The sequence below is a fragment of the Penicillium verrucosum genome, assembly GCF_028828655.1.
Source record: "Penicillium verrucosum strain IBT 35672 chromosome Unknown utg000001l_segment0_segment0, whole genome shotgun sequence".
Classification (NCBI taxonomy): domain Eukaryota; kingdom Fungi; phylum Ascomycota; class Eurotiomycetes; order Eurotiales; family Aspergillaceae; genus Penicillium; species Penicillium verrucosum.
The window spans coordinates 5,091,549-5,114,579 of NW_026643210.1; the positions used below are offsets into that span (position 1 = coordinate 5,091,549).

A 23,031-nucleotide genomic window follows, 5' to 3' on the forward strand; every position below is an offset into this window, starting at 1 on the left:
GTTCGTTCCGACACAGCATAAATAGAAATCCATGGATTTGCAAGGCGCCCGCAATATCAGAAAGTGTTGGAAATAAAAAAAAGGTATCAGTCCAGAAACAAGTCCAGAGTCTTCATGAAACTGTGAGTCGGGGAAATTTCAAAAGCATTCATCCAAACCGCGTGTTGGGCTGCCCCAAAAAAAAGGAAACGTCTAAAACTTGGCTAGATCAGCGAAACAAAGGATTTTCTGGTCTTTTTTTTTTTGTGTGTTGTCATCTCGTCATCCCTCATCGAATCGTAAGCCGGTAATTCGCAGAACAGGGACTCGTAATACAAGTCGTATTCGTCTCGCGGCAAATCAGTCGGATGCTGGCAATAAAAAGGGGAGTCGCCATCTTCAATAAATTCGTCCAATGTTCTACTCCACGATGATCTCTACTCCGGAGTTGGTGCGGAGCTCATCACTTCCGCGGGCTTGGTGGCCGTTCTGGCGGCGAAATCCGGTGCCCTTGTCGGGGGTCGGGCCACGGGGTTGGCGAACAGGCATGCGCTCCTGCTGGCCGTCATATCCCATACCCATACCGCGGTTGCTACCAATGGCGCCAGCGTTAGATTGTTGGGTGTCCTGTTCCCAAGAGAACATGCCTCTCAGCCGGCGGGGGCTCGAGTTGGGGCCACCAATACCGGTGCCGAGGGAAAGACCACCCAGACTGTTGACCAGCAGGTTGTCGTCACGCTGCATGCCAAGAGAGGAACCAGACTGCGCAGGGGTGAGGGTCGGGGTGTTGGAAGTAGCAGTGGGCGCGCCCTCATACTGCAGGCGGGCACCGTTGGACTGCAACGCGGCGGGGAAGCTAGCGGAGGAGGGCACGGGCGACGGAGTGTAAGATCGCAGGTCGGCGAAGGACTTGGCAGCCCGCAGGTTCTGGCCATTGGCAAAGTTGCCAGGAGAGTCCATCACGCCCAGAAAGCCCGAGTTCTGTCCACGCAAGGTGTTGAAGGCCCCAGGTCCCTCTTGGCGAGCCTCGCTGAAGTCGATGGTTGCCGCCCGGTTAAGGCCACGACGACCACTGTCCGACTGGCCAGAGGGGGAATCGAGGACGTCGGGGGGCTGACATTGGCACCTGCGGCGATCTTGAAGACTTGGACCTGGCGCTGTTCGCCGCTGCCACGTGAAGCATGACCCAAGCCCATGTTGTGGGCCAGGGTGTGGACTGTACGACGCTGGGAGGGTGTGAGGTTGTGGGGGAAGATCACGGAATCGCGAACAGTATCTTCCTTGAACAAGAGTAGTTGGGAGTAATAAGAAAGGGTCTGGGTGTCGTTCAAGTCCACATCTGTACACGTGGGGGAAAAAAAAACCTTTGGTTAGCGACAGGTCAAAATTTCCGACAACTTTACGAGTGTGTAACCTACCAATTTTTTGGCCACGTTGGGACACGGGCGAAGGGGAGGTTGCCGGGATGTGCGAGGTGAGTGAAGACATGGAGCTCTGCGTCTGGAGCTGAGGGCCTCCTCCCATCGGGCGGTGCTGTTCCTCCAGCTGGCCACGGCGTTCCCGCTTCTCGCGCTCGATCCGTTCCCGTTCCTGCAGGGGAAGCATCTTCTTGTACTCGACTCGCAATTTCCGACCCTGTAGCTCAAAGTGGTTGAGCACCTCGATCACGGTTGCTGTCTCCTCAGCGGAAGTGAAGTTGGCAAAAGCCAGACCACGGAAGACACCATTGTCAAAGTGATAGTTGAATGCATAGGGCAGAGGAAGGTTGAGCTCTGTCATCAACTGCACCAACTGCTCCTTCTTTACGGCAAAAGGGATATTCTTGATGACAATCGCGGTTGGGATCAATTCGTCATCGTCGGCAGATGAAGCGGAGGCTTCCGGTCGCATGGCGCTGCTCTGAATGGGACCAGGGCCCAGGTTCGAGAATGCCTGGGGCATGTTCGGCTGCTGATCCAACCATGTCTTAAGAAGCCTGTTAGTATTTTCCTCTCTTTTTTTTTCTTCTTCTTCTCCCCCTCATCAAGATAGGGGGAGTCATTGTTAAATAAGATGAAACATACTGTGGGAAGGCCTGCACGTCCACGGGCATTAGGCTTCAAACTGGCGGAAGCTGAGCGAATTCCTCCGAGAGTTTGTGCATTGGCAAAACCGTTGGGGTTCCAAGTCTGCGAGCCGGAGATATCATATCCATAATTGTTCTGCAGGGACGGGTTCAAGCGTTCAAGGCGAGCAGACTCATAACGCATCTGATCCTGCTCATACATGTTGGTCGGCATAGGGCCGTATGCATCAAACTGTCGAGAAGGTTGACGGTGTAGGGGTTGTTGATGTCTCTGAGACCCAGGGGAACGCGCAGAATGATCGTGATACATGTCTTGATAACTCATCGAGAATTCCACGAGGAATGTGAAAATCCAAACCGGTTTAAGTAATAATTGTCACTACTCCACCATGAGAGCGACGCAAGGCTTGGAAGTAAAGAAACCGTCGAGGGACGGGATTGTGCGGATGTTTTGGGGGGAGGAGGAAAACTTTGGACTAAAAGCCGATCGGAGGGAGATTCTGGGGCGGAGAAGGAAAAAAAAGAGAGGAAAATAGAAAAAAAAAAAAAAAAAAAAAAGAGAAGCAGAGAATAGAAAAGTAAAATATCACCAAAAGATCACCGAAGATACCTTTTCATTCAAGTTCTTTTTTTTTTGGGGCTTTTCTTCTCTTTTTTTTCTTGTTCCTTTTCTTTTTTACCTCTCTTAAGGTTGTTGGGGTGTGCGTGGGTGTTGTGGTCCGGGGGAGATTTCCCTGGAACTTGGAACTGGTGGACCAGGTATATATACCAGGTATATATATAAAAGATGAAACCCTTTATACCCAACCAAAAGGTTGTTAGATCTCTCCAAAATAAAATTCAGAGATCAGAGAGCGGGGGAAAGAGAGAGAGAGAGAGAGGGAAAATATTAAAAAAAGAAAAGAGGAATTCAACAGGAAAAGCGGTCCACAAATCCGCCAAGAACGGAGGGAGTAAGGAGGTGATCTAAGTTGAAGAGAGTGAGATGAATAGGGAGGAAAAAGAGAGAGATTGAGATGAGACGATGAAATGGAGTTAGGTCGAAAAGCAGGTGATCAGTTAGATATGCAGGAAATCAGAAATTAAACCAGTAAGAAAAAAGGATCAAAAGGAGGACAAGCCATACTTATAGCACTAATATAACTAGAGAGCAGTTAGAGAGCACCCTTAACTATAACTAGTACTTCGAGTTTATATTAGATCTTCAACTTTTATTCCTCCCCCTGGATCTTAAGGTGGACTCGCCATATACCCAATAAGATTATATACTATTTAATTTGTGACTGCATGACAGAGGACACACAGTACAGCCCTAGTACAAGAGAATTGCTTGGTTCTTTTTAATTTGTATGATTTATGTGATTTATATGATTTGTAACGGTATAGACTTCCAACCTGGGAAGGTTTCCCTTGGACTTTTGCTATATTACATTATATTATTATATGTATATATATACATATACATCTTCCCGCTATAACTATACCATGCAATTCCCCCTTTCCTCGGAATTGGGAACCTTGGAAGGTTCCCCTCTCATCAACTTAAGAGGTAACTACAAAGTAAGAGGTTAACAACTCCAGTACTCTCGGCTCCCCTGTCTCTCTCCCCTCCTTAGCCTTTTACCAAGACACCGGTGCCTCGTTAGACTCGTCACTAGGCGATTTAGAGGACCCCGTAGTGGACACACTTGGAGCTTCTCATCCCTGAACAGATTTTGGGGAAGTTATTATTTCCATTTCATGGTGTACGGAATATTACTCCGTCTTAAAATTATTTGCATGCACCCGTGGACGAGTCCCACGGGCTGTCTGACGTATAGACGGGGTTCGCGCCCTGCCTCGTGCTTTGCAAGGGGTTCATTCCTGCAGACTGTATGTGATTTCTCTTTATGTTGTATATGTTGTATTTGACACAACTTGAACATGCAGATGGAGTATTTATCATGGACTCCGCTCCATTTTAATTACTGTATTCTTCTCGATATTCCATATTTTATATATTTCATATATTTCATCTGTTTCAGGGGTTTTCCTTTTTCTATAATTACTTTCTTAATTACTATTATTACTCCTGAAGTTAGTTCCACCCCCCTAATTTCACCTCGCCCCATCCTTCCACTCAAGGCGAATTCGTGTCTCGCCACCTGACGAATTACGAAGCCACCAACTTATTTTAACAATTTTCCCTAATGGTTCGGCCCAGTCGGATAGGCCACCTTATTCCTATCGGCTATTGCAGCTGACACTACGGAAGATGGAGCACGGAGTACGGAGTACATACAGGCTAGGTATGTAGATTGGTGTCAGTCCCACTCCACGAAATTGGTACTCTCGCCTGGTCTCCACGATCCGCGCATCCCCCGTTTCTAGCGCATGCGTCGAAGCTCCTCAGAGGTTCATGTGGTCCAGCTAGAACCCGCTAGACGCTGATTAGAACATTTAGTGGCAGTGTCAGATCCCGGGTGGAGCTCTGGAGCTCTCCGACTCGTTACTACGACAATCGTACTCCGTACTCGGCATTGACTCCTCCGTATTCCCGGAGTATTGCCGCTGGGTTCCAGATGGACGCTAGAAAAGACGGAACTTTTTTCCCCCTTCTCTGAATTAACCTAATTCGCTTCGGGTGCCGCTCCCGTAATTGGCCCCGTAACAGGTCCTGTACTCTATATTAGGAGGTGTCGCTGGCAAGATAGATTATATAGTGCGCATGACATTGCCCGGGTGCACTTTTGATCTTGCTCTCTACTTAACCGGCGCAACCTACTCCATACTAAGACGAGAGTTTGCGATCAACCCCAAACCAGGGAAAGAATATATGGTAGTGGATTGATCTACAGAGCGTCGGGTCGGGTCGCAAGCACATCCACGTTTCAGGAGAAATCTGTGACTTGGACAGCCATGGACTCCCTCACTAGCTCTATTTATCCATGGATGGACAGAAAGATTGTCTTAGTAATCCTAACGAGTAACTAGTCGTTCATGGGTACACCCCAAAGGGGTTATTATGTAGCCCCTGAGGCGAAGGGAACAAGCAACGTTCTTATCTACACGACTGGAAGGGACAAGGCCACACTTGGGCATCCGACTTGATCACTCTCAAAAAGCCCAAGACTTCTCAGATATTGAATTGCAACCCGTATCCTCCGTACAGAGTAGGACTATGTACTCTGGAATAACAAGGAAAATGAAAGTCTCCGAGGTGCTAGGATCTACCCGCACGGAGACCGCTGTGGCAGGAAACAGCAATATTGGGATATCACGGCTGGTTAAACGAGGCACCCGCTCCCCCTGGAAAATGAGACATATTTCTACCAATAGACCCATATTTGATCTTCAAACTGAGTCAAAGTCGTGTCCATACGGGTCATTTTGCATCGGTCATTAACCATCTGGCATAGTTAAGCTGGAGTTAGAGTTACAAGGTTAATAAGAGATAGTAACAAGAGAGAATAAGGGATATACTTGAAACGACAAGGCCGGGACAAGCCTTGGCAGTGTCCATGTTGTGAGACCTGAGAAATCAGGCCATGAACCAACCTTGCAGGGTTGGACCTCGAAGTCTGACGTACATTGTATATGTTGAGCAATCTGTTGAACTATATTACTACTATGTGGGGAGAAAGCAGAGGAAGAATCATTCTGTTGATTAAACTAGAAATGCAGGGGGTTATATACCCTGCTAAACCATCTAAACATTGCTCGATTGTAGCAAACAAGCGAGCAAATAGCAAATAACAAACAAAGGGGCTCAGTGCATGCATGTATGGGAGATTGTTCAACAGTATATACAGCATGGCGACATATAGATAGGGATTAATATAAATCGACATAATGTTCAATATCTGACCCGTTTGCCCCGTTTGACCCGTTTGAAACGGCCCAAGGTTACATTCTAAATCACTCGGTTAATTGCATGCACCTTACGCAGTCCTTAAATCCGCTTCAAGTTATATATGTACCTATACGTACCGAATATTCCCTGGCGTGTGGGGCTTTCCTTTGATCTGCCGCCGCTTTTATGAAACTATCCTTTTTACGCTCTGTTCTCCGAAGACATCTAGCCATTTGAGAATCGGTTTGGCCGAGTGGTTAAGGTGATTGATCTGAATGAGCGAAGCTCTTCCTCATGGAAAGCCTGTTCTTGAAATCAACTCTGTTCGTGGGCTTAAGGCCGTCATTATTATCTTTTATCTTTTTTTTAGGCTAGTGTTGGATAGATGGAATTTTCTTAGATATCTAGATATAACTAACTAACTAGTTACCTACCTAGGTAGTTATGTGTGATTATTTAATCACGAAGGGGCCCCAGTATTAACACACTCCTTTTGGTTTCTCATGTGAGTTTCGTTTATTCTAAAACTTTGTAATTCTATAGATAACCTTGGAAGAGTTTAAAAAATATGAATAAATTTAAACAAAACAAAAAATAACAAACGGCGGTTTGGCCGAGTGGTTAAGGCGATTGCCTCGAATGAACTAAGTTTCATTATAGTTTCATTATAGCAATTCCGTTCGCGGGCGCAGGTTCGAATCCTGCAGCCGTCGTTGATTTCCTTTTTTTCTTTCCCCTACCACCTTATTTTGAGATGAGGCCTCAAAGGTTCCTTCCTATCTATCCTTTTTGACAGTGAATTAGGGGGAACAAGGAACACACGAGCCAGACTCATCAGAACTACCAGGTATAGTTAATGGCATCCGTATTTAGTAAGAGGGAATGCACTCATGAATGAGTAGTGGGAAAAAGTCATTGTACTTTTACTACAGATCGGTGTCCTAAGTACTACTCCCCCATTCAACATTCGCAATTTCATATCAATTGTCTTAGTGTGTGTCTTAGCCAGTGATTAAAAAGCGGCAAGAAGTGAGCACTGAAACGGAATGCCAGGCATTATCACACACACACACACATATATATATACCTAGGTATATATATATATATTACATTATACTAACACAACACACAACATGCGTAGTTATAGATATTCCATACACTCTGAAATAATTCCCAAGAGATCGACAGTTTCATGATAATATCCAATTATTCGACACGAATGAGTGACGAGTGTCAGACCCACATAGAAAGAGGTTGCACTCGCTAGATTGCGACTTGCCGCGGTGGACAGTGATGATTATTTCACTTGAGGTGAATAAAAAAAAAAGTGCTCGGAAACCAGTAATAAACCAAAGTCTCAACATTATTTTCTCTAGAAAGAAAGAAAACTATATAACTATAACTATACTAACTAACATCCAGATACGGTACGTATATGTTGTGCAGCAACCACGCGGCCAAGCTGACGGGCTGAAGGCCAAGGCGTTTGAGTGGAGACTAACGTACGTTTAAAAAGTGTGGGCTTTTCGCTTCTTGGGATCTCGATTAGATTTCGATTTCTGATCTTCAACTCGCATGCTGGACAATGCGAACTCCATTACGAGCGGTGATAGCCACTGCGCTAATTATAACCCTGTTTTTGGTCAAATTCCACCTCGATTCCATCTTGCAATGGCAACCTGATGGAATCACTTCCGACCTCTATGTCTTAAATGGCGATTCATATATCGAGCTGGTCTCGGCCCATACTACGACGCCGACTTCACAGACCCAAACCCGAAGGAAATGGATTCCTACGGCCCGACCAACGCCTCGTCTAGTGATGGCCAATCCGGAACCGAAGCGCATCCCCATTGATGTCCCCGGCGCTGAATGGGCGGGAGAATTATTCTTCGGATCTAGAGGGGCGCCCAATTTCTATGACTTCGAAAGCGTACTCGACAATGCCCAAATAATTGCTCCAGCAGAGCATAATGATATGGTGGCACCTTCGTCTACTGCTCCTTCTCGTCCAAAGGTCACTCCGAAATCGGATCGCGTCATTGTTCTGGGGAAGATGTCGTACGAAGACACTAGTTGGCTCGAGGATGAGCTACCAGAGTATGTCTCCATAGACCAATCACTAATCGATCACAAGTTGTGCCAATACTAATCTAGAACTCGAATTCTAGATGGCAACACGCGGTCTACCTTGTCGATGACCCCGAGGCATCTTTACAACTCGAACAAAATAAAGGCAAAGAAAGCAATGCCTACCTGCAATATATTCTCGACAACTACGACAAATTGCCTGAGTATATGGTCTTCCTTCACGCTCATCAATATAGTGGCCATGTCGAATTCTGGGAGCAGGACAATGTGTTGACCGTCCAAAGACTACAACTCGACTACCTTCGACAAGTTGGATATCTTAATCTACGCTGCGACTGGAATCCCGGATGTCCTGATGAGGTCCACCCATTCCGGCAAATGGCTGGTCGCACCACCGAGCTTGCCTTTGCGGGTGCTTGGATCCGTATCTTTAACAATACGGATGTGCCTGAGATTGTTGCGACACCCTGCTGTGCTCAGTTTGCTGTAACCAGGGAGCAGGTCCTCCAACGCCCACGGAGCGCCTATGAGTCGTATCACGATTGGCTCATGACAACCGAGTTGGATGACGAGACGAGTGGTCGTGTCTTTGAATACATATGGCACGTTATTTTCGGGCAGGATCCCGTGTTGTAAGTTATAACACAAAAAGGATTGTCTAGGGAATTGATGCTAACTCTCGGGCGTGAATAGTTGTCCTGCAAAGGCACAGTGTTACAAGGATGTATATGCTATGGATTACGTGGAGCCAGCTGATGATTTCTTTGATGATGACTTCTGGGGCAATTGGTATGATGAAACGCCTGTAGATGAACCACCTGTGAAGGGCACACCTGTGCATGCAACACCTGTGAAGGAAACGGCTATGCATGCAACACCTGTGAATGAGACGTGATTGTATTTACTTAATTTATGTAAAGCTTCTGGGATGTATCAATACCTAGACTTGCCTTAATGTTCAATGTGATTGCTTCTTAATTAAGTTGCTGTATATTGTCTCTACTTTCTGCCTACTCCCGGGGTCAGCCAGTCACCGATAGATCTTCGCCAAATAAACTCGACCATAACTATACTTCTCTCGCTTAAGACTTTTCCAAAAGAATCGAAATCGTCAATTGCATATACTAGACTATCTCATACTAGACATAACTCATCGATATCATCTGCAAATATAAAGAAAGACATTGGACATATTCATAAAACCATCATATATCTCTTCACTTGCTCGACTTTGGCGGACCTCTCACAGCCAAGCAAAAGCCATCAGTCCCATGACACCTGCCATGGATGCAGCACCGGGAGCAGAAATCCCAGCTGCAGCATCAGGGGTAGGAGTGGAAGAGGACGCAGAGCCTGAGGCACCAGCGGAATCAGAGGATCCCGAGGAGACAGACGAAGTCGAATCCTGGCTGTTGGTTCCGCTGGTGTTAGAAGAGTCTGTTCCGGCGGCTCCGTTTGAACCAGTAGTACTAGAAGAATCTGTGGCGGTTGCTGTGTTTGAACCAGCAGTGGTGGTAGATGTGCCAGTCACAGTAGTGGCGGCAGGGTTGTAGGTAGTCGTGGTGAGCGAGCAAGAGTAGACAAGGTCAAGGGCCTCTGGTTAATGTATTAGATTTATTTTGTATCTTAGTGATGTATTCACATTATACATACCGTTATCGTCGTCGTCGTCATCATCATCACCGTCATAGTCGTCATGGTCGTCATGGTCGTCATGGTCATCATGGTCATCATGGTCATCATGGTCGTCATGGTCGTCATGATCGTTATGGGTGATGTTGTGGTTGCGCCTGTCATTTTGATACTGGGTGATGCAGGCGGAGCAGAGCGGAATCTGAGTTTTGGCGGCGTCCCAATCGCAAATGCATTGGATCTCAGCCGAGTCTCGTTCGTGCTGGGCATCACAACTCTTGGCGATTCCGACGACGGAGCCACAGGCAGACCAGCAGCGATTGGGGACGTCGTCGTGGTCCAACTTGGATGCGATGGAAACGCTGGCAAGTAGGAGGCCACAAAGAGGGAGGAGCTGTTGGACACGCATGATTATTGATGTTGATGATTTTCAAGTGTAGTTGGATTTGGTTGTCTTTCTGTTTCTGATCCAAAAATCAATGGCGGGAATTGAAGTCATATTTATGTTAAAGTTGGTATTCTAAGTAAGCCAATATTTGCTTTTTTTTTTTTTTTTTTTAGCTCTCTCTACACATGTAGGTGATGATCTTCTTTGTCGGCACTCCCCGCGTATAGTGGGTTCTGATTTTTAGAAAGTGAACTGAGCCCCCGTCCACCCTTGTCAACCACAAGATCAACTTGGAATAATACAATTTGTATGCGCCGATCAGCGTAGAACTGCCAATGTTGATTGTGCAAAAGCAGCTGCCTGGTTTATGCCAAGAGACTAAATGGCAGTACTAACAAGAGAGTGCTAATAATATCGTGCATTTGGCATTTGGTGTCTGTATTTTCCATATTCTTCTATCAATATGCAGGCACCGTGGCTATGCTTTATCCCTGAAATGTGTACTTTTGGACATAGCTAACTACAACATAACTACATTCTTCATTCTTCAGTTAGTTATTCCACCCCCGGAGATGCTATACAAGTCTCGGGTCTAAGCCACACTGTGGGGGCCAATCGGGTGCATATTAGGAAATCCTGCAGCCTTGACCATAGGTTAATCGACTTTCTTTGTTGTAGTTAATTAACTAGTTATGTTGTATATGGAGTATTTCATACACAACTCTCTCGAAAACCAAAAAACATATCAAGTGAAAGAAGCCATGCGGGTTGCCGATAGCCGAGCTCTCACCATTCTGGCTATATATAGATAAAGTCCTGGAGTATACCTCCGTACAGCCGACTCTAAATTTTATGTGGGTTAATCTCCAGGCTCCAGGATTCTTGAAGTCCCTGAAGCAATGCTTGTTGCCAATCTATTAACAACCTTGGATATTCTTATGTGTATATACCGTTGAAATCGCCCAATGTGACTTGGTAGACCGCTAGTCCGGACGAACGTGACTATCGATTTTATTTTTGCCCAATTTTGAGTGAAACTAAGTGAATTTATTCTAGTCTCATCAGTATGGTATACTCGATAAAGTAATAGTTGTATCGCCTAGCCCTGAAGGGCTTCTACCTACCTAGGTAGGTAACTAACTAGGTACAATATTGTACTTAGTAAGAAAATGTTGAAGTGGGCCCCCGCAATCATAACATCATTTGGAACATTCCCAAGTTGAACGTACTTCTGCTCTGCTCTCTACACTCTATCAAAACTAGTCAATTACGAACCATTTATCCCAATCATCTCTCTCTCTCAAAAAAAAAAAAAAAAACAGATGACTAGATCGGTTGGCAAAATGTGGGAAAAGTATTGCCTGCGTCCAACTCAGGGCACTGTCTCCACCACCATCCCAGTTTTCGTCTACGGCACAGCCTGGAAGAAAGAACGCAGTGCTGATCTGGTTTATAATGCGATCAAAGCTGGTTTCCGGGCTGTGGATACAGCGGCCCAACCCCGCCATTACCAAGAGCATCTCGTTGGTGATGGTATCCGCAGAGCAATTGCCGATGGGATCGTCGGCCGAGCAGACCTATATGTGAGTGGGCAGTTGCTATTTTTAATATAGATATATTTTGGGATTTGCTAGTTATGTTGTAGCTAACTAACTATAAACTAGGTGCAAACTAAATATAGTCCTGTCTCGGCACAGGATCTGGCCAACATGCCCTATGATCCGTCGCTGACCGTGACGGATCAGGTCCATGCATCTATCAAATCATCATTGCACAATCTTCGTGCAAAGGTTGACCCTAACTCTGTGGATGAGTCCTACATTGACACAGTGATCATTCATTCACCACTGTCAACTTTGGCCCAGACCCTGGAGGCCTGGCACGCCCTTGAAACTTATGTTCCCCGCCACATTCGGAATTTAGGCATCTCCAATTGTACATTGCCTATCCTCCGAGAATTGTGCACGTCGTCCCAAACAACCGTGAAGCCGTCAGTGGTCCAGAACAGATTCTACGAGGACACTCTGTTTGATGTCCCCCTGCGTGCGTTCTGCCGCGAAAATCAGATCATATACCAAAGCTTCTGGACTTTGACAGCGAATCCAGACCTCGTGCGCTCCGAGCCAGTGCAGCAACTTGCTCACTATGTTAACATAACTCCGGCTGCTGCTTTTTATACTTTAGTTATGGGCTTGAAGAATGTGGCGGTGCTGAATGGGACCAAGGATGAGTCCCGCATGAAGGAAGACTTATCTGCTCCTAAAAAGGTCGAGAATTTTACGCAGAAGCAACCTGAATTATGGCAACAGATTCTGACGGACTTCCGGGGTTTGATAGGGGAATCTAGGATCTAGTTCCACATAAAATGTTGAGCGAACTGTGTTAATGCTTCTGCTGGGGACAATCGCATACTGCTTAATGGTAGTAGTTTACTGCCAAATCAAAAAAACAATAAAAAATCAAGTAATTGAGAGAATATGACCATGAAGCGACATATTGAAATTGCCATTGAGAATTCCAAGACCAAGGTACTGATACCTGATAAGCAGGCGTGATCACATGGCAATATGAGGTACACATACCACCACTGCTGACTCAGTCAACGCCTCCCCCGGAACCGGGGCAACTGGGTCTCGCCGCTGAGTAGAATGAGGTCTCATATTCATCTTATTGACAGAATAAACCCATTCCTTTGATCTTATCTCCAGGTCTCCCGACGTTGGTACCCTCTGGACATAACATACTTGGCATATCAACTCAAACTCATTCACCGCCCAGTGGGCGCTTTCTGCTGAAGCCTCCCGCCTTAATCTGGATGTTGGACAATTCACGCGCCCCATTGAGCGTCATCTGTCTCGTATTGATCAACTGTTGGTCCTTGATGTGCCGCCTGTTGTCGATTCCAGTAATCTTGTCTCTACTTCGGTGTTGATACGCTAATTCCGCGCCCTGATCAGCGTCATCCCCATTTTTCTTTTTCTCTCGCTCGGGTCAGTGGTCAAAGCCTTCTTGACTCAAAATTAGAAAGCGACTTGGATGAACAACTTCCTGCATACTGAGTTCGCATCTGGTTCCTTTGTCTCCTAGGCAAATTTCCTGCGGTCAACTCAGTCTCCTATCCAGAGACCGAAGAAAATCGAGATACAATTCTATATCAAACCCCACCGCGATAAGATTCAACTCGACGCCTTTACGCCAGTTTATTCACAATGAGCTCGCAAGGAATGACCCGCAAGAGACCTGCACCGGGAACAGTACCGCCTGTCCATCCTCAGATGAACCCCGTACCGAACTTTCCCACCACTGCGAACCCCGGCTCTCAGCTTTCGAACGATCAATTCCTACAATGGGGTCAGAACCCCCCCCGTCAATGCCATCAATACCGCCGCCTTCTCCGACCCCTCCTACAACCCCGTAGGCTTTGCGCCACCCCAAGATGTGTCTGCACCGGCTGCGACAGCATCTAACCAGCTCGCTCGCCGACAAGCGAACCAGGTGGTCAGCCGAAACCGTGGCTACGAGCAACCTCCAGCTTCATATGTGGAAAACGGAGGAAATACTGGAAATGGAGAGAGCGGCGCATGGGGAGAGTCTCTAGAGGAACTCTACCGCCGAGCCTTGGCTGCGAAGAGAGATTCACAGGCAAAACGAAAACAAATCCCGCCATTTGTACAGAAATTGAGCAGGTATGATACATTCATGACTTTGTGATTAATTATGGGACTGACTGAGAACCACAGCTTCTTGGACGAATCTAAGAATACGGAATTAATTCGATGGTCCGACGATGGCAATTCTTTCGTCGTCCTAGACGAAGATGAGTTTGCGAGAACATTGATCCCCGAGCTCTTTAAACACAATAACTACGCCTCATTCGTCCGACAACTGAACATGTACGGCTTTCACAAGAAGGTCGGACTTTCCGATAATTCAATGCGCGCCAGCGAACGGAAAAACAAGAGCCCCAGCGAATACGCGAACCCTTATTTCAAACGAGGCCACCCAGATTTGCTATGGCTCATTCAGAAGCCAAAGAACGCTGGAGGTGGCGGACATGCGAGCAAACCTAGCAAGGGCGGCACGCGCGTGAAGACGGAGGATATTGATGATAACGACATGGACGAGTATATCGAAGAGGGTGCACCGGCTCCTCGCGATAACCGTGCTCCTCGACCACAGCAATTATCATTAGTCACGGATAGCTCGGTACCCAGTGATCAACTTTCCGGGGTGTATCGCGAACTTCAGGCGATTCGTCAACAGCAGTCGATCATCTCGACCACAATCACCAGGCTGCGGAAAGAACACGAGCAGCTCTATGCCCAGGCGGCCAACTTCCAAGAGCAACACACTCGCCATGAGAACTCCATCAATGCGATTCTCACATTCCTTGCAACTGTATACAACCGCAGTTTGCAGGGAGAGGGCGGCCCACAAAACCTCGCGAATTCTTTTGCGGGAGCCATTTCACAGGACCAAGGAAACATTGTGGATGTTGATGATGACTACCTTACCAATGCTCTAGGATCAATGACTAGCCCGAGTCCCCAGAGAACAATGAAGAAGCCGCCGCTCCTTTTGAAGGCCCCGCCCGCAACGGATGTGTACAATACTCGATCCTCCACAATTTCACCATCAGCCAGTGGGTCCTATGACACGCGGTCTCGTGGCCATGTTCGGCAACCCAGCGCCAACCAGCACGGCCATGTGGAGGAGGTCTTTGACCACAGTCCTCGCCCAAGTGCTCCAAACGTTTCTCCAGGACAGCCGACAGACGAGAATTCCCCTCAGCGGGACATTATGTCTGTAATCCAAAACTCCAATGCACGTAATGGGCTCTCGACAAACTTCTCCGAGTTCCCCAATGTGCTCTCCTCCCTCGAAAACCATGGTGGTAATGTTCCCCTCACCGCAAATCAACGTGCCGATATGCTCCGACTCATGGCCAACGAAACAAATTCATCAGAACCCAACGCTGGCGTATCGCCCAACAATGCACTCATCTCGCCGAATCCACCACCCATGCCGCACAACTACTCGGGTAGACTAGCCAGCACACGACAAGAAATCGACAACCTAGTCAAGATGCAAGCCGAACAGGATCGTTCCGTCCAGAACTTGACTAGTCTTCTCCAACCGCTGAGCCCGAATGGTACCATCCCCGGCATTGACAATGAGGGCAATGTACCTCCTCCGCCACTTGATCTCGATCAAATCTTCAACAACGACTACTTCACCGACATTGGAGATGCAGGGTCCGACATCAAGAAACAGGCTGAGAATCCAATGAGCCACCTGGGGACAGGTCAAAATACCCACGATCCTGTGGGGGCCACCCAAGGCGATGACGGAGACACCAACGACCTGTTCGATTTTGATCACATCCCTGCCGAGCCTGATCTCTTTGAAACTCCTCATAATGGACAGGGAGATTCCGCCTACCACTATGGTCTTGACGGTGTCGGTTACGATGAATCTGGGCGTGTCATCGAACAGCTAACGGATAGCGAAACCACCAGTCCCGCAGCCACGGAGAATCTAGCTGAAGGTATAAATGATGGTGGCAGTGCGACGAAACGGCGCAGAAAGGCGTGATTCTGTCGACGGCGCAAGGAATACCAGACGGAGAAGATTGGCAAGCACGGGTTAGGGCTTGGATGGAACCAAAACTTCTCGGCGTACAATTAGGCGTTCTCCTGTTGATATGGGATTTATTCACGTTGTCTGGGAAAATATGACTAGGCTGTAAAAACCTATTATGATCCATGAATGATCCAATTACTGGAAATTTAATGAGATACCTTTGCTTTACCTTCTGATATAAGACGTAGCATGATGATTTTAAAATCCTTTAGATCCTTTGTCGACGCATTTCCAGCTAACTGATTCTTGAGTATACAAGTTCTTAGTATTACACTACACTACAGAAAGACTATCCGTTCTTCAGCAATTCAAGTCCCGAGCATCAATTTTGAGCTGATAAAACATATACAACATAAAAAAATGTCTCAGGATAAGTGGACACACCCGCAGATCACCCGAGATCCGAGATCAAACAACAAAGTGTAAAAATAAGCAAAGTGAAAAACCACACTTGCACGTCTCCCTTTGACTGAGGTGCGAGCCTGTAGCCTACTTAGTGTTTTCTGTCTCACCAGGCCGGCGATTCTCCCCAAATGCTCGAACCAGAATCTCTGCTACTGGCTGTGGCTAGAGTAGCGAGGGGCCACGGGTGATCCCTACAAATTCAAGATCTGCTACCATTGTCCACATAGCCCAGGATTCCCAGGACATATTGAGAAGGATGAAAATGGACTGGGTTGTTTCGTAGGCGTCGGTCACCTCCACACCATTTTCCTGAACAAGTTAGTATCCTGAGACCAAGTCCACCTGATTTCACGAGTAGCACTCACAATGTGGACATACGATATGAGGATCTAAAGGAAAAATAAATGTTCAACGTCAACAGCACAATGAAAAATCGAAGAGGTGGTGAAGATAAGAGAAGAGTTAGAGCTAATAAGGAGGACTCAATGAATCAACGTTGGACGTTTTTGTCATCGGGGTTGGGCCATGTACGGAAGATGAAGTACCGTGGAATGGCCATTCAAGACCCAAGAAGTAACTAGTAAACAGACGACGAGATAGATGAAGAAAGAAGAGGGCAGAAGAGGGGAGGAGGGACGAGGGAAACAGACCATGTCCTGTTGGATGTTATTACCCAAGAGTCAACGCTCTCTCAACCCTATAAAACATATAAAACACTCAGAGACTATCATATAAAATATCATCTCAGGTCCATTTTTCAATGTGATCTTCTAACTCCATCAACCCTTTCTTCATTTCGATTCCGATTCGATTCAGATTCAGTTCAGATTTAGTTCAGATTCACTTCAGGTTTTGTTAAAGTGAGAGTAGATCTAAATTAAGAGAGAGTTATGTGCCAATGGCACAATTGGTCGTGTGGACACCTGATTGCTCAGGCCATAATATTAGGCTGGCCACCACCTATATAAGTAGCTCCCTCTAACTAACTACCTTTCTCTCTCTCTCTCTCCGTTTACTAGGTTATGGGCCCTCTCCTTTTACCCACGATCTATCATTCTTCTTCGTTGATCTCATCTATTCATTGCATTTACGGTGATTGTCAGCTCGCCTCATAAGCGGCTACCTCACTCCATACGGTTCGACTCATAAGCGGTCGTCGATATGCCAGCCAAAGACGATGTTACCACTATGGCCAACTTAATGGAAGATTTCAGCATCTAGCATGAATCTTATATTCTAAGGAAGACAGATATGCGACCAACATGGAGACTCAGCCAACACACCCGCGAAATTGCTCTTGAATGCGAGGAAACGGAACAGCAATGCCTCGTTGTGTTCTACTACGCTGGCCATGGCGAGATCGTCAACGGCGGGCTGAATTTTGTGTTCTCTGTACTTAATATTCTCGTTTTAATGCACTCTTTTGCTCAAAGAACTGGCTGGTAACAAATGCCGGCGCATATCTTATGATATAGTCCAAAATTAAGCCTGAAGCCCTAGAGAGAGAACCTTCTCTGCTTGCTCCTAAGAAAGGATCTCCTTTGCCAACAATATAGTCTTAATATCCACATAATAAAGAAACTAGTTTAAAGTAGCTGTAATTATATAGAATACTTTGAAGGATATCGGTTTAGCTACTACGGTATAATCCTCGTAGAAATCAACGTCTTTAATCTAATTAAATCTATATCCAACTACCATCTCCAGAGACTCCTAGGATTAGTTATTAGCATTGCATCCCTATATCCAATGATGGTTAAAAGAAACACACCATGATAACGGAGTACACGGTTCCGGTTAGATTTACGGGGGGTCAGGGGTCAAAATATTGATAAGTTAGGATTGAAACAAATGACATTAGAAGAATAAGAATATTCAGCGCCCTTTATCCCATTCCAAGTCACCCACTCGCTCCCGTTTACGCTCGCGCTCTCTATCGCGCTGGAATCCCTGCTTGCGTCCAACCACCTCCTTCTCTCGCTCACGAGGATCAATCACCATCAGTGAGTCTGCCTCGCCTCCGTGCTCGCGCTTCCAATTCAAGTCTTTGCCTAGGGTATCTTTCCCAAAGCGGAGTTCGTGCGAGAGCCAACCTCCGTCTTGTTGTTCGGGATCTGCCGCCTCTGCCTCCGGGTCGTCCCATGCCTGGCAGGATTGGCAGTTTGCAATGAAGTGCAGGTCGCAGAGTTGGGCTTCTTCGTCTTCTTCGTCGTTTTGGTTTTCGGTCCCTTTGTCGGTGCTGTTTTTGTTATGTGATGCTGTGGTAGTAGGTTCGGGTTTAGCACCTTCAAGCTTGGCCTTGAAGGCGTTGAAGAGCTGCAATGCTTCTCGCTCGGCGGCGCTACTAGGCCCTGTGCCGTTGCGACTCGAGCCATTTGCAGTCCCTGGAGGTGGCCGTTTCCGTCCTCGGATTGAGGTCTCAGGGATCATGGCTTCGAGGGCGGATTTCTTTCGGCCAGTGTCCTTAGGACCGATGTCGACGTCGCGGCGCATTGATGCCATCAGAGCCGCAATCTGAGCGTTTGTCCGCGACAACTTAGACTCTTTTGCGGGTGTGGCATCTGGGGTTGGAGACCGAGTAGGCGACTCAGGGTCAGGTAGGGGGAGTTGTGCCTCTGGCTCTGGTGACTTTGGGCGCTTTTTACGCTCTGTAGACGGTGATCGATCTAGAGATGGCGAGCGGGGCCGTTTGCGCGGCTGTGTTGGGGCTTCTGCTCGGGGTTTGGGTTTTGATATTTCGGGCTTTCCACCTGGCACATCCACGACTAAGTTGGTGTTGAATTTCGGCTTCGCTGGGCGCATGGGCATTTCTTCGTCTCCGTCGTCTCCAAAGCTCAGAAGCGTCTTCCCGCCTTTAGGGGCCTTCTTCTTTTTCTTAGGCGCACCCTTCTCTGCTTTCTCGGCAGTTGAAACTGTCTTTCTGTCCTTTAACTTGCCTTCCAATGGCCCCAGTTCTCCTACCTCGCAAGATGTCACCTTAATGGGATAAACAGGGCGCTCAGTGCCCGCAATGCGCTCCGCGTCTGCAATTTTCAACACATTGTAGATGCTGTCCCCTTCCAGTCTCCCGAAAATTGTACATTGTCCATTCAACTCACGCTCCGTGTTCGCTAGCGTGATAAAAAATTGACTGCCATATGTCCCGTCCTCGCTCTTGGCCATTCCTAGCAAGCCACGTCGATTGAACCGTAGCCGACTGTGCAGCTCATCGCGTAGGACCACGCGCTCTTCCGGGTCCCGAGCTTCAGGGTCAAACTCGAATTCCGGGTATTCGTAAATAGACGTTCCGCCGGAGCCAGTCCCGGTGGGATCACCACCTTGGATCACAAAATCGGGGGCCACGCGATGGAAGATTGTGTCGACATAGTAGTTGTCCTTGCAGTGTTGGAGGAAGTTCTTGCAGGTAAGAGGGGCCTGGTTTGCGAAGAGTGCGATCTGGATAGGGCCAACCGTCGTGTTGAGTGTGGCCGACGCAGTGGGATTGGGCTCGCTGGCGTATTGGGAGGACATGATGGACAAGTAAGCTACCGGCTTACGGCGCGTGCCACAAGCGAGGGTAGAGCGAGGAGCTGGAGTGTATTTGGGGATATGGACACCCCTCTTGAGTGTTGCGATTTCAATGGGTTGGTTTCTCTGATCAAAGCTCGAAAGAAACGTCATGTCACGTGGTACTGATTTAGCCCTTATTTACTGGGTGTCCAACGACATTGTTTACGAAAATAAAATTACTTGAAAACAAAAATGAGCATCATTTCTTTTGAATCCAACACTACATGACACATTTTGAATATTTCCCGCAGTGGCAGAATGAGACCCAAAGCATCTGTGACTAGCTTGACAACATGAGATATGAGGTTGAGCGCTGGGCAATTTTTTTTGCATTTGGGGATCATCAATAGCAGCGAGAACCAATAAATCTTCTGGTGGACATACTGAGAATTCCCATCGGGCTTGGTGTTTGGTGGCAGTGAATGCTGGGAGGTGGTTGGATGATTCAATGAAGATCAACTCCCCTGGCCCACCGAATCGTCACTGCAAGGTCTTGTTTTATAAGGAGATATTTGGCATCGGCAAAGATTTTGTCGGTTGCAAATTCGAGACTTGAGTCAGCTAACTATTGAGAGGCCAACCCGACATGTCGGCTGGAGACGATCCAAGAAAATGGAGTCTTGAAATCATCACTACCGGAGTAGATATGAACAGTCGCCGGTGAGTCGCATGGGAAGTAGTCCAGCGTTGTCGCGTAGGGTGAGATTACTGATAATTTGTCATGATGTGTCGCATATGGGGTATTGCTCGATGGGAGCCAGCGGAAGATTAAGCTTCAGTTCTAGCCAGCCAGATTCACACCGTTGGCCCTTCTGGTAGAGGCCGTGGAACAACAATCTGCTCCTGCTCCGAAGTCCTCACATGGAGTCCTAACTTAAACCGCAGACGGCGCAAAGTGCGTTCAGAGATACCATAGTCTTCTTGTTGCAATATGTTCAGCATAGCCTTATCGGTCAGCTTATCTTGTATGAACAGCATCTTAATGCGCGCATGTAAAGCCTCGTCGCCTGTCGTTGTCCGATGTCGCTTGCGGATGCCCCACTTGCGAAGGCGGGACTGGATGGTTCGTTCCTTGACCTGGATATTATGACAAGTTTCGAGGGTGCTGCTGATAGCATCGGTACTGATGCCATGGTGGTAGAGAGTGATGATATCATCCCGGTAGGGTTCTAAATTGATTTGTTGGCGAGGCATTTTGGGGTTGAGTAGAGAGTAGAGAGTAGAGAGCAAAGAGAAGAGAGTTGAGGAGGTTCGAGGTGTTGTTGGCTCAAGGCGGTGAATCTGCGGGATGGTCACTTCCGAGGTTGTCTTGATATTTGGATGTCGTGATGTTTACCACATTGGATGAAGAGATGGATATTATTTGGAAAATACTATATTCATTGATCTAGACAGGGATTGAACTTGAAAATTGAACCAAATTGGTATGGGATGCAAAGATCCCGATACAGTTACATGCAAGATGCTTATTAGGCCTTCAACAATGTCATCCATGTTCATGTCATCCATGTTGGACTGTATAGTTCCAAAATCAGATTCAAGTTATCATTGCATCTTCATACATTCATTACGCATGGTAAATCATACCAGACAGCATATCAAGCGAGTCACAGACTCGGGATTCACCCATTTGTCTGATCCATTTGGAGAAACCAAACAGTTTAAACCTTTTTCTCCGCCTCTATAGCGGCAGCTGTGCTCATTTTTTCAGGATTAGCCTGGTTCCGCTTCGCAATGCGGAATCCCCCGAGTAGGAAGAAAATAGCCTGTAGACCAAGAATCACTGCGAGGGTAACCATAGCACCAATGACACCTGCTACAGCGAGTGACATTCCCGAGCCACCAGTGCTAGAAGTGCTACCAGACCCAGAGTAGTCGCTGCTGGTGCTGGCTGAACTGGCGCACTTGCTGTCGGTGTTGCCGCACATGGTGCACCACTCGTCATTGGAAGTAATGGCGATATCTTGGGTCCTTGAGGAAAAGTCGTCCCAGGAGAGAAGCTCGCTCGACTGGCCGTACAGTGGGTATGCAGTAGGCTCAGAGGAGCCCGTGATGGTACCATTGTGGAACATGAAGCGCACGCTGAGGTCGGACTTGTCAGTCGGGAAGTCGGTGCCACTGGCGTTCGTCACCAATTCGAAGACCATTGACGAGGCGTAGTCCGGGATTCCGGTGAAGTCCACGGAGCGGGCAGGCATCTGCAAAAGACCGAAGAGAGAGAAGATGGTGCCATAGGAGCCGAACCCGATGTTCAGCTTGGTATTGCCCTTGGTGGCGATGGTCTCGTTGAGTCCGGCTAGGATTTCGCCTGCCAGAACGGCACCGTCGATGGCGCGCACTTTATCGGAGGAGTTGTAAGCTAGGTTAAATTCATGGCTTCCAGCTAGAGTAATCAGCTGGTGGTAAACCTCATCAGTCAGGTCTGACTTGTGAGGGAATTGACTGGTAGAGTTGTGAATTTTGCCGACGTTCAAGTAGTCGAAGATAGTATAAGCGTTTTTGAAAGTCAAATCCGACGAGGCAAATGCCCCATCTAGCATGGGCGAAAGAGATTGATAGAACTCTTTGGTTGAGGATAGCAGGGAGGTGTACATTTCGGAGGAAAAGTAATTGTTGCTGCTCACCATGGCCTTCTGACATCCACTGGAGCCCTGCAACCAGGTGGAATCCTCGGCATTCTTGCTTGTAGTGGCTGGTATCAGCTGAATGAGCTGATAGCCGTTCAATGGTGCCTCGACCGAGGCTCCATTGCCCAGGGTCTGGGAAGCCACTTTCCCCACAGGGGGATATACACCCTGCAGGAAGCCAGTGGCGGAGTTTTGCAGGACGGTATCCGAGGGAGCAGAGGCACTGATCTGCTTTGGCTTGACCACATCGGAACTAATGCCCTCGATCTGCTTGGGAGAGCTCGACGAGATGTATCGGTCGTTGTAAAATGATCCGGTATCAAAGACCTCCCGGTATCCCAGGTCGGTCAGTTGAGTGTTACCAAAGACCTTTGGTGTGCGATCTCCATGACGAGCAAAGATATACGCACCGAGCACACGCTCAGCATCAACAACAGGGGACAAAGATGCAGCCAGCAAAAGTCCGGACTGGATAGAGTACCGCATTGTGAAATCAAAAGTAGGGCAAGCCGAGGAGGGGGAGGGGGAAGAGAAGCAAAAATCGGGGTACAAGCCTCTTCTTATCTGTCAGTTTCCAAGGTTGCGGACAAGACCCATTGACTCTTCCCCTCAGAGGATCTTCTTCAAAACCCTACAGCGATGGTTAATTTAGCGGGGAAATCCGATAAGTAAACGGAGGACAACAAGTGGACTATAATAAATTATACAAGTGATTGGTCAACATCAAGTTCAAAATTAGCTAATTGACTGAGAACATCTCCGCGGTAGCCCACGGAGTTGCGATAGCGGAGGGATACTACTAGTATACTACCTAGCACCC

The 23,031-nt window shown here is 47.4% G+C and overlaps 8 protein-coding genes across 8 annotated transcripts; 3 read left to right on the top strand and 5 right to left on the bottom strand.

Moving 5' to 3' along the window:
• Positions 1–399: 399 nt before the first annotated feature.
• On the bottom strand, positions 400–2,354 carry N7516_001882 (uncharacterized protein; the record flags this gene model as incomplete). The annotated part of the gene is made up of 4 exons (XM_057214602.1): positions 400–1,059; positions 1,131–1,318; positions 1,398–1,944; positions 2,043–2,354. 4 exons carry the CDS (start codon positions 2,352–2,354, stop codon positions 400–402), a joined length of 1,707 nt encoding a protein of 568 aa, XP_057076485.1.
• A 5,107-nt stretch (positions 2,355–7,461) lies between these two features.
• Positions 7,462–8,862, top strand: N7516_001883 (DUF3431 domain-containing protein; the record flags this gene model as incomplete). Its single annotated transcript, XM_057214603.1, has 3 exons — positions 7,462–7,976; positions 8,048–8,599; positions 8,661–8,862. 3 exons carry the CDS (start codon positions 7,462–7,464, stop codon positions 8,860–8,862), a joined length of 1,269 nt encoding a protein of 422 aa, XP_057076486.1.
• Positions 8,863–9,210: 348 nt separating this feature from the next.
• On the bottom strand, positions 9,211–10,008 carry N7516_001884 (putative GPI anchored protein; the record flags this gene model as incomplete). Its single annotated transcript, XM_057214604.1, has 2 exons — positions 9,211–9,563; positions 9,621–10,008. The coding sequence occupies 2 exons, from the start codon at positions 10,006–10,008 to the stop codon at positions 9,211–9,213; spliced, it is 741 nt and encodes a 246-aa protein (XP_057076487.1).
• A 1,322-nt stretch (positions 10,009–11,330) lies between these two features.
• Positions 11,331–12,341, top strand: N7516_001885 (putative aldo-keto reductase (AKR); the record flags this gene model as incomplete). Its single annotated transcript, XM_057214605.1, has 2 exons — positions 11,331–11,570; positions 11,652–12,341. The coding sequence occupies 2 exons, from the start codon at positions 11,331–11,333 to the stop codon at positions 12,339–12,341; spliced, it is 930 nt and encodes a 309-aa protein (XP_057076488.1).
• An 855-nt stretch (positions 12,342–13,196) lies between these two features.
• Positions 13,197–15,582, top strand: N7516_001886 (heat shock factor family protein; the record flags this gene model as incomplete). Its single annotated transcript, XM_057214606.1, has 3 exons — positions 13,197–13,338; positions 13,406–13,673; positions 13,728–15,582. 3 exons carry the CDS (start codon positions 13,197–13,199, stop codon positions 15,580–15,582), a joined length of 2,265 nt encoding a protein of 754 aa, XP_057076489.1.
• Positions 15,583–17,910: 2,328 nt separating this feature from the next.
• On the bottom strand, positions 17,911–19,545 carry cwc27 (putative peptidyl-prolyl cis-trans isomerase; the record flags this gene model as incomplete). Its single annotated transcript, XM_057214607.1, has 1 exon — positions 17,911–19,545. The coding sequence occupies one exon, from the start codon at positions 19,543–19,545 to the stop codon at positions 17,911–17,913; it is 1,635 nt and encodes a 544-aa protein (XP_057076490.1).
• Positions 19,546–20,379: 834 nt separating this feature from the next.
• N7516_001888 (Clr5 domain-containing protein) lies at positions 20,380–20,778 on the bottom strand (the record flags this gene model as incomplete). Its single annotated transcript, XM_057214608.1, has 1 exon — positions 20,380–20,778. The coding sequence occupies one exon, from the start codon at positions 20,776–20,778 to the stop codon at positions 20,380–20,382; it is 399 nt and encodes a 132-aa protein (XP_057076491.1).
• Positions 20,779–21,245: 467 nt separating this feature from the next.
• Positions 21,246–22,697, bottom strand: N7516_001889 (uncharacterized protein; the record flags this gene model as incomplete). Its single annotated transcript, XM_057214609.1, has 1 exon — positions 21,246–22,697. The coding sequence occupies one exon, from the start codon at positions 22,695–22,697 to the stop codon at positions 21,246–21,248; it is 1,452 nt and encodes a 483-aa protein (XP_057076492.1).
• Positions 22,698–23,031: the final 334 nt, after the last annotated feature.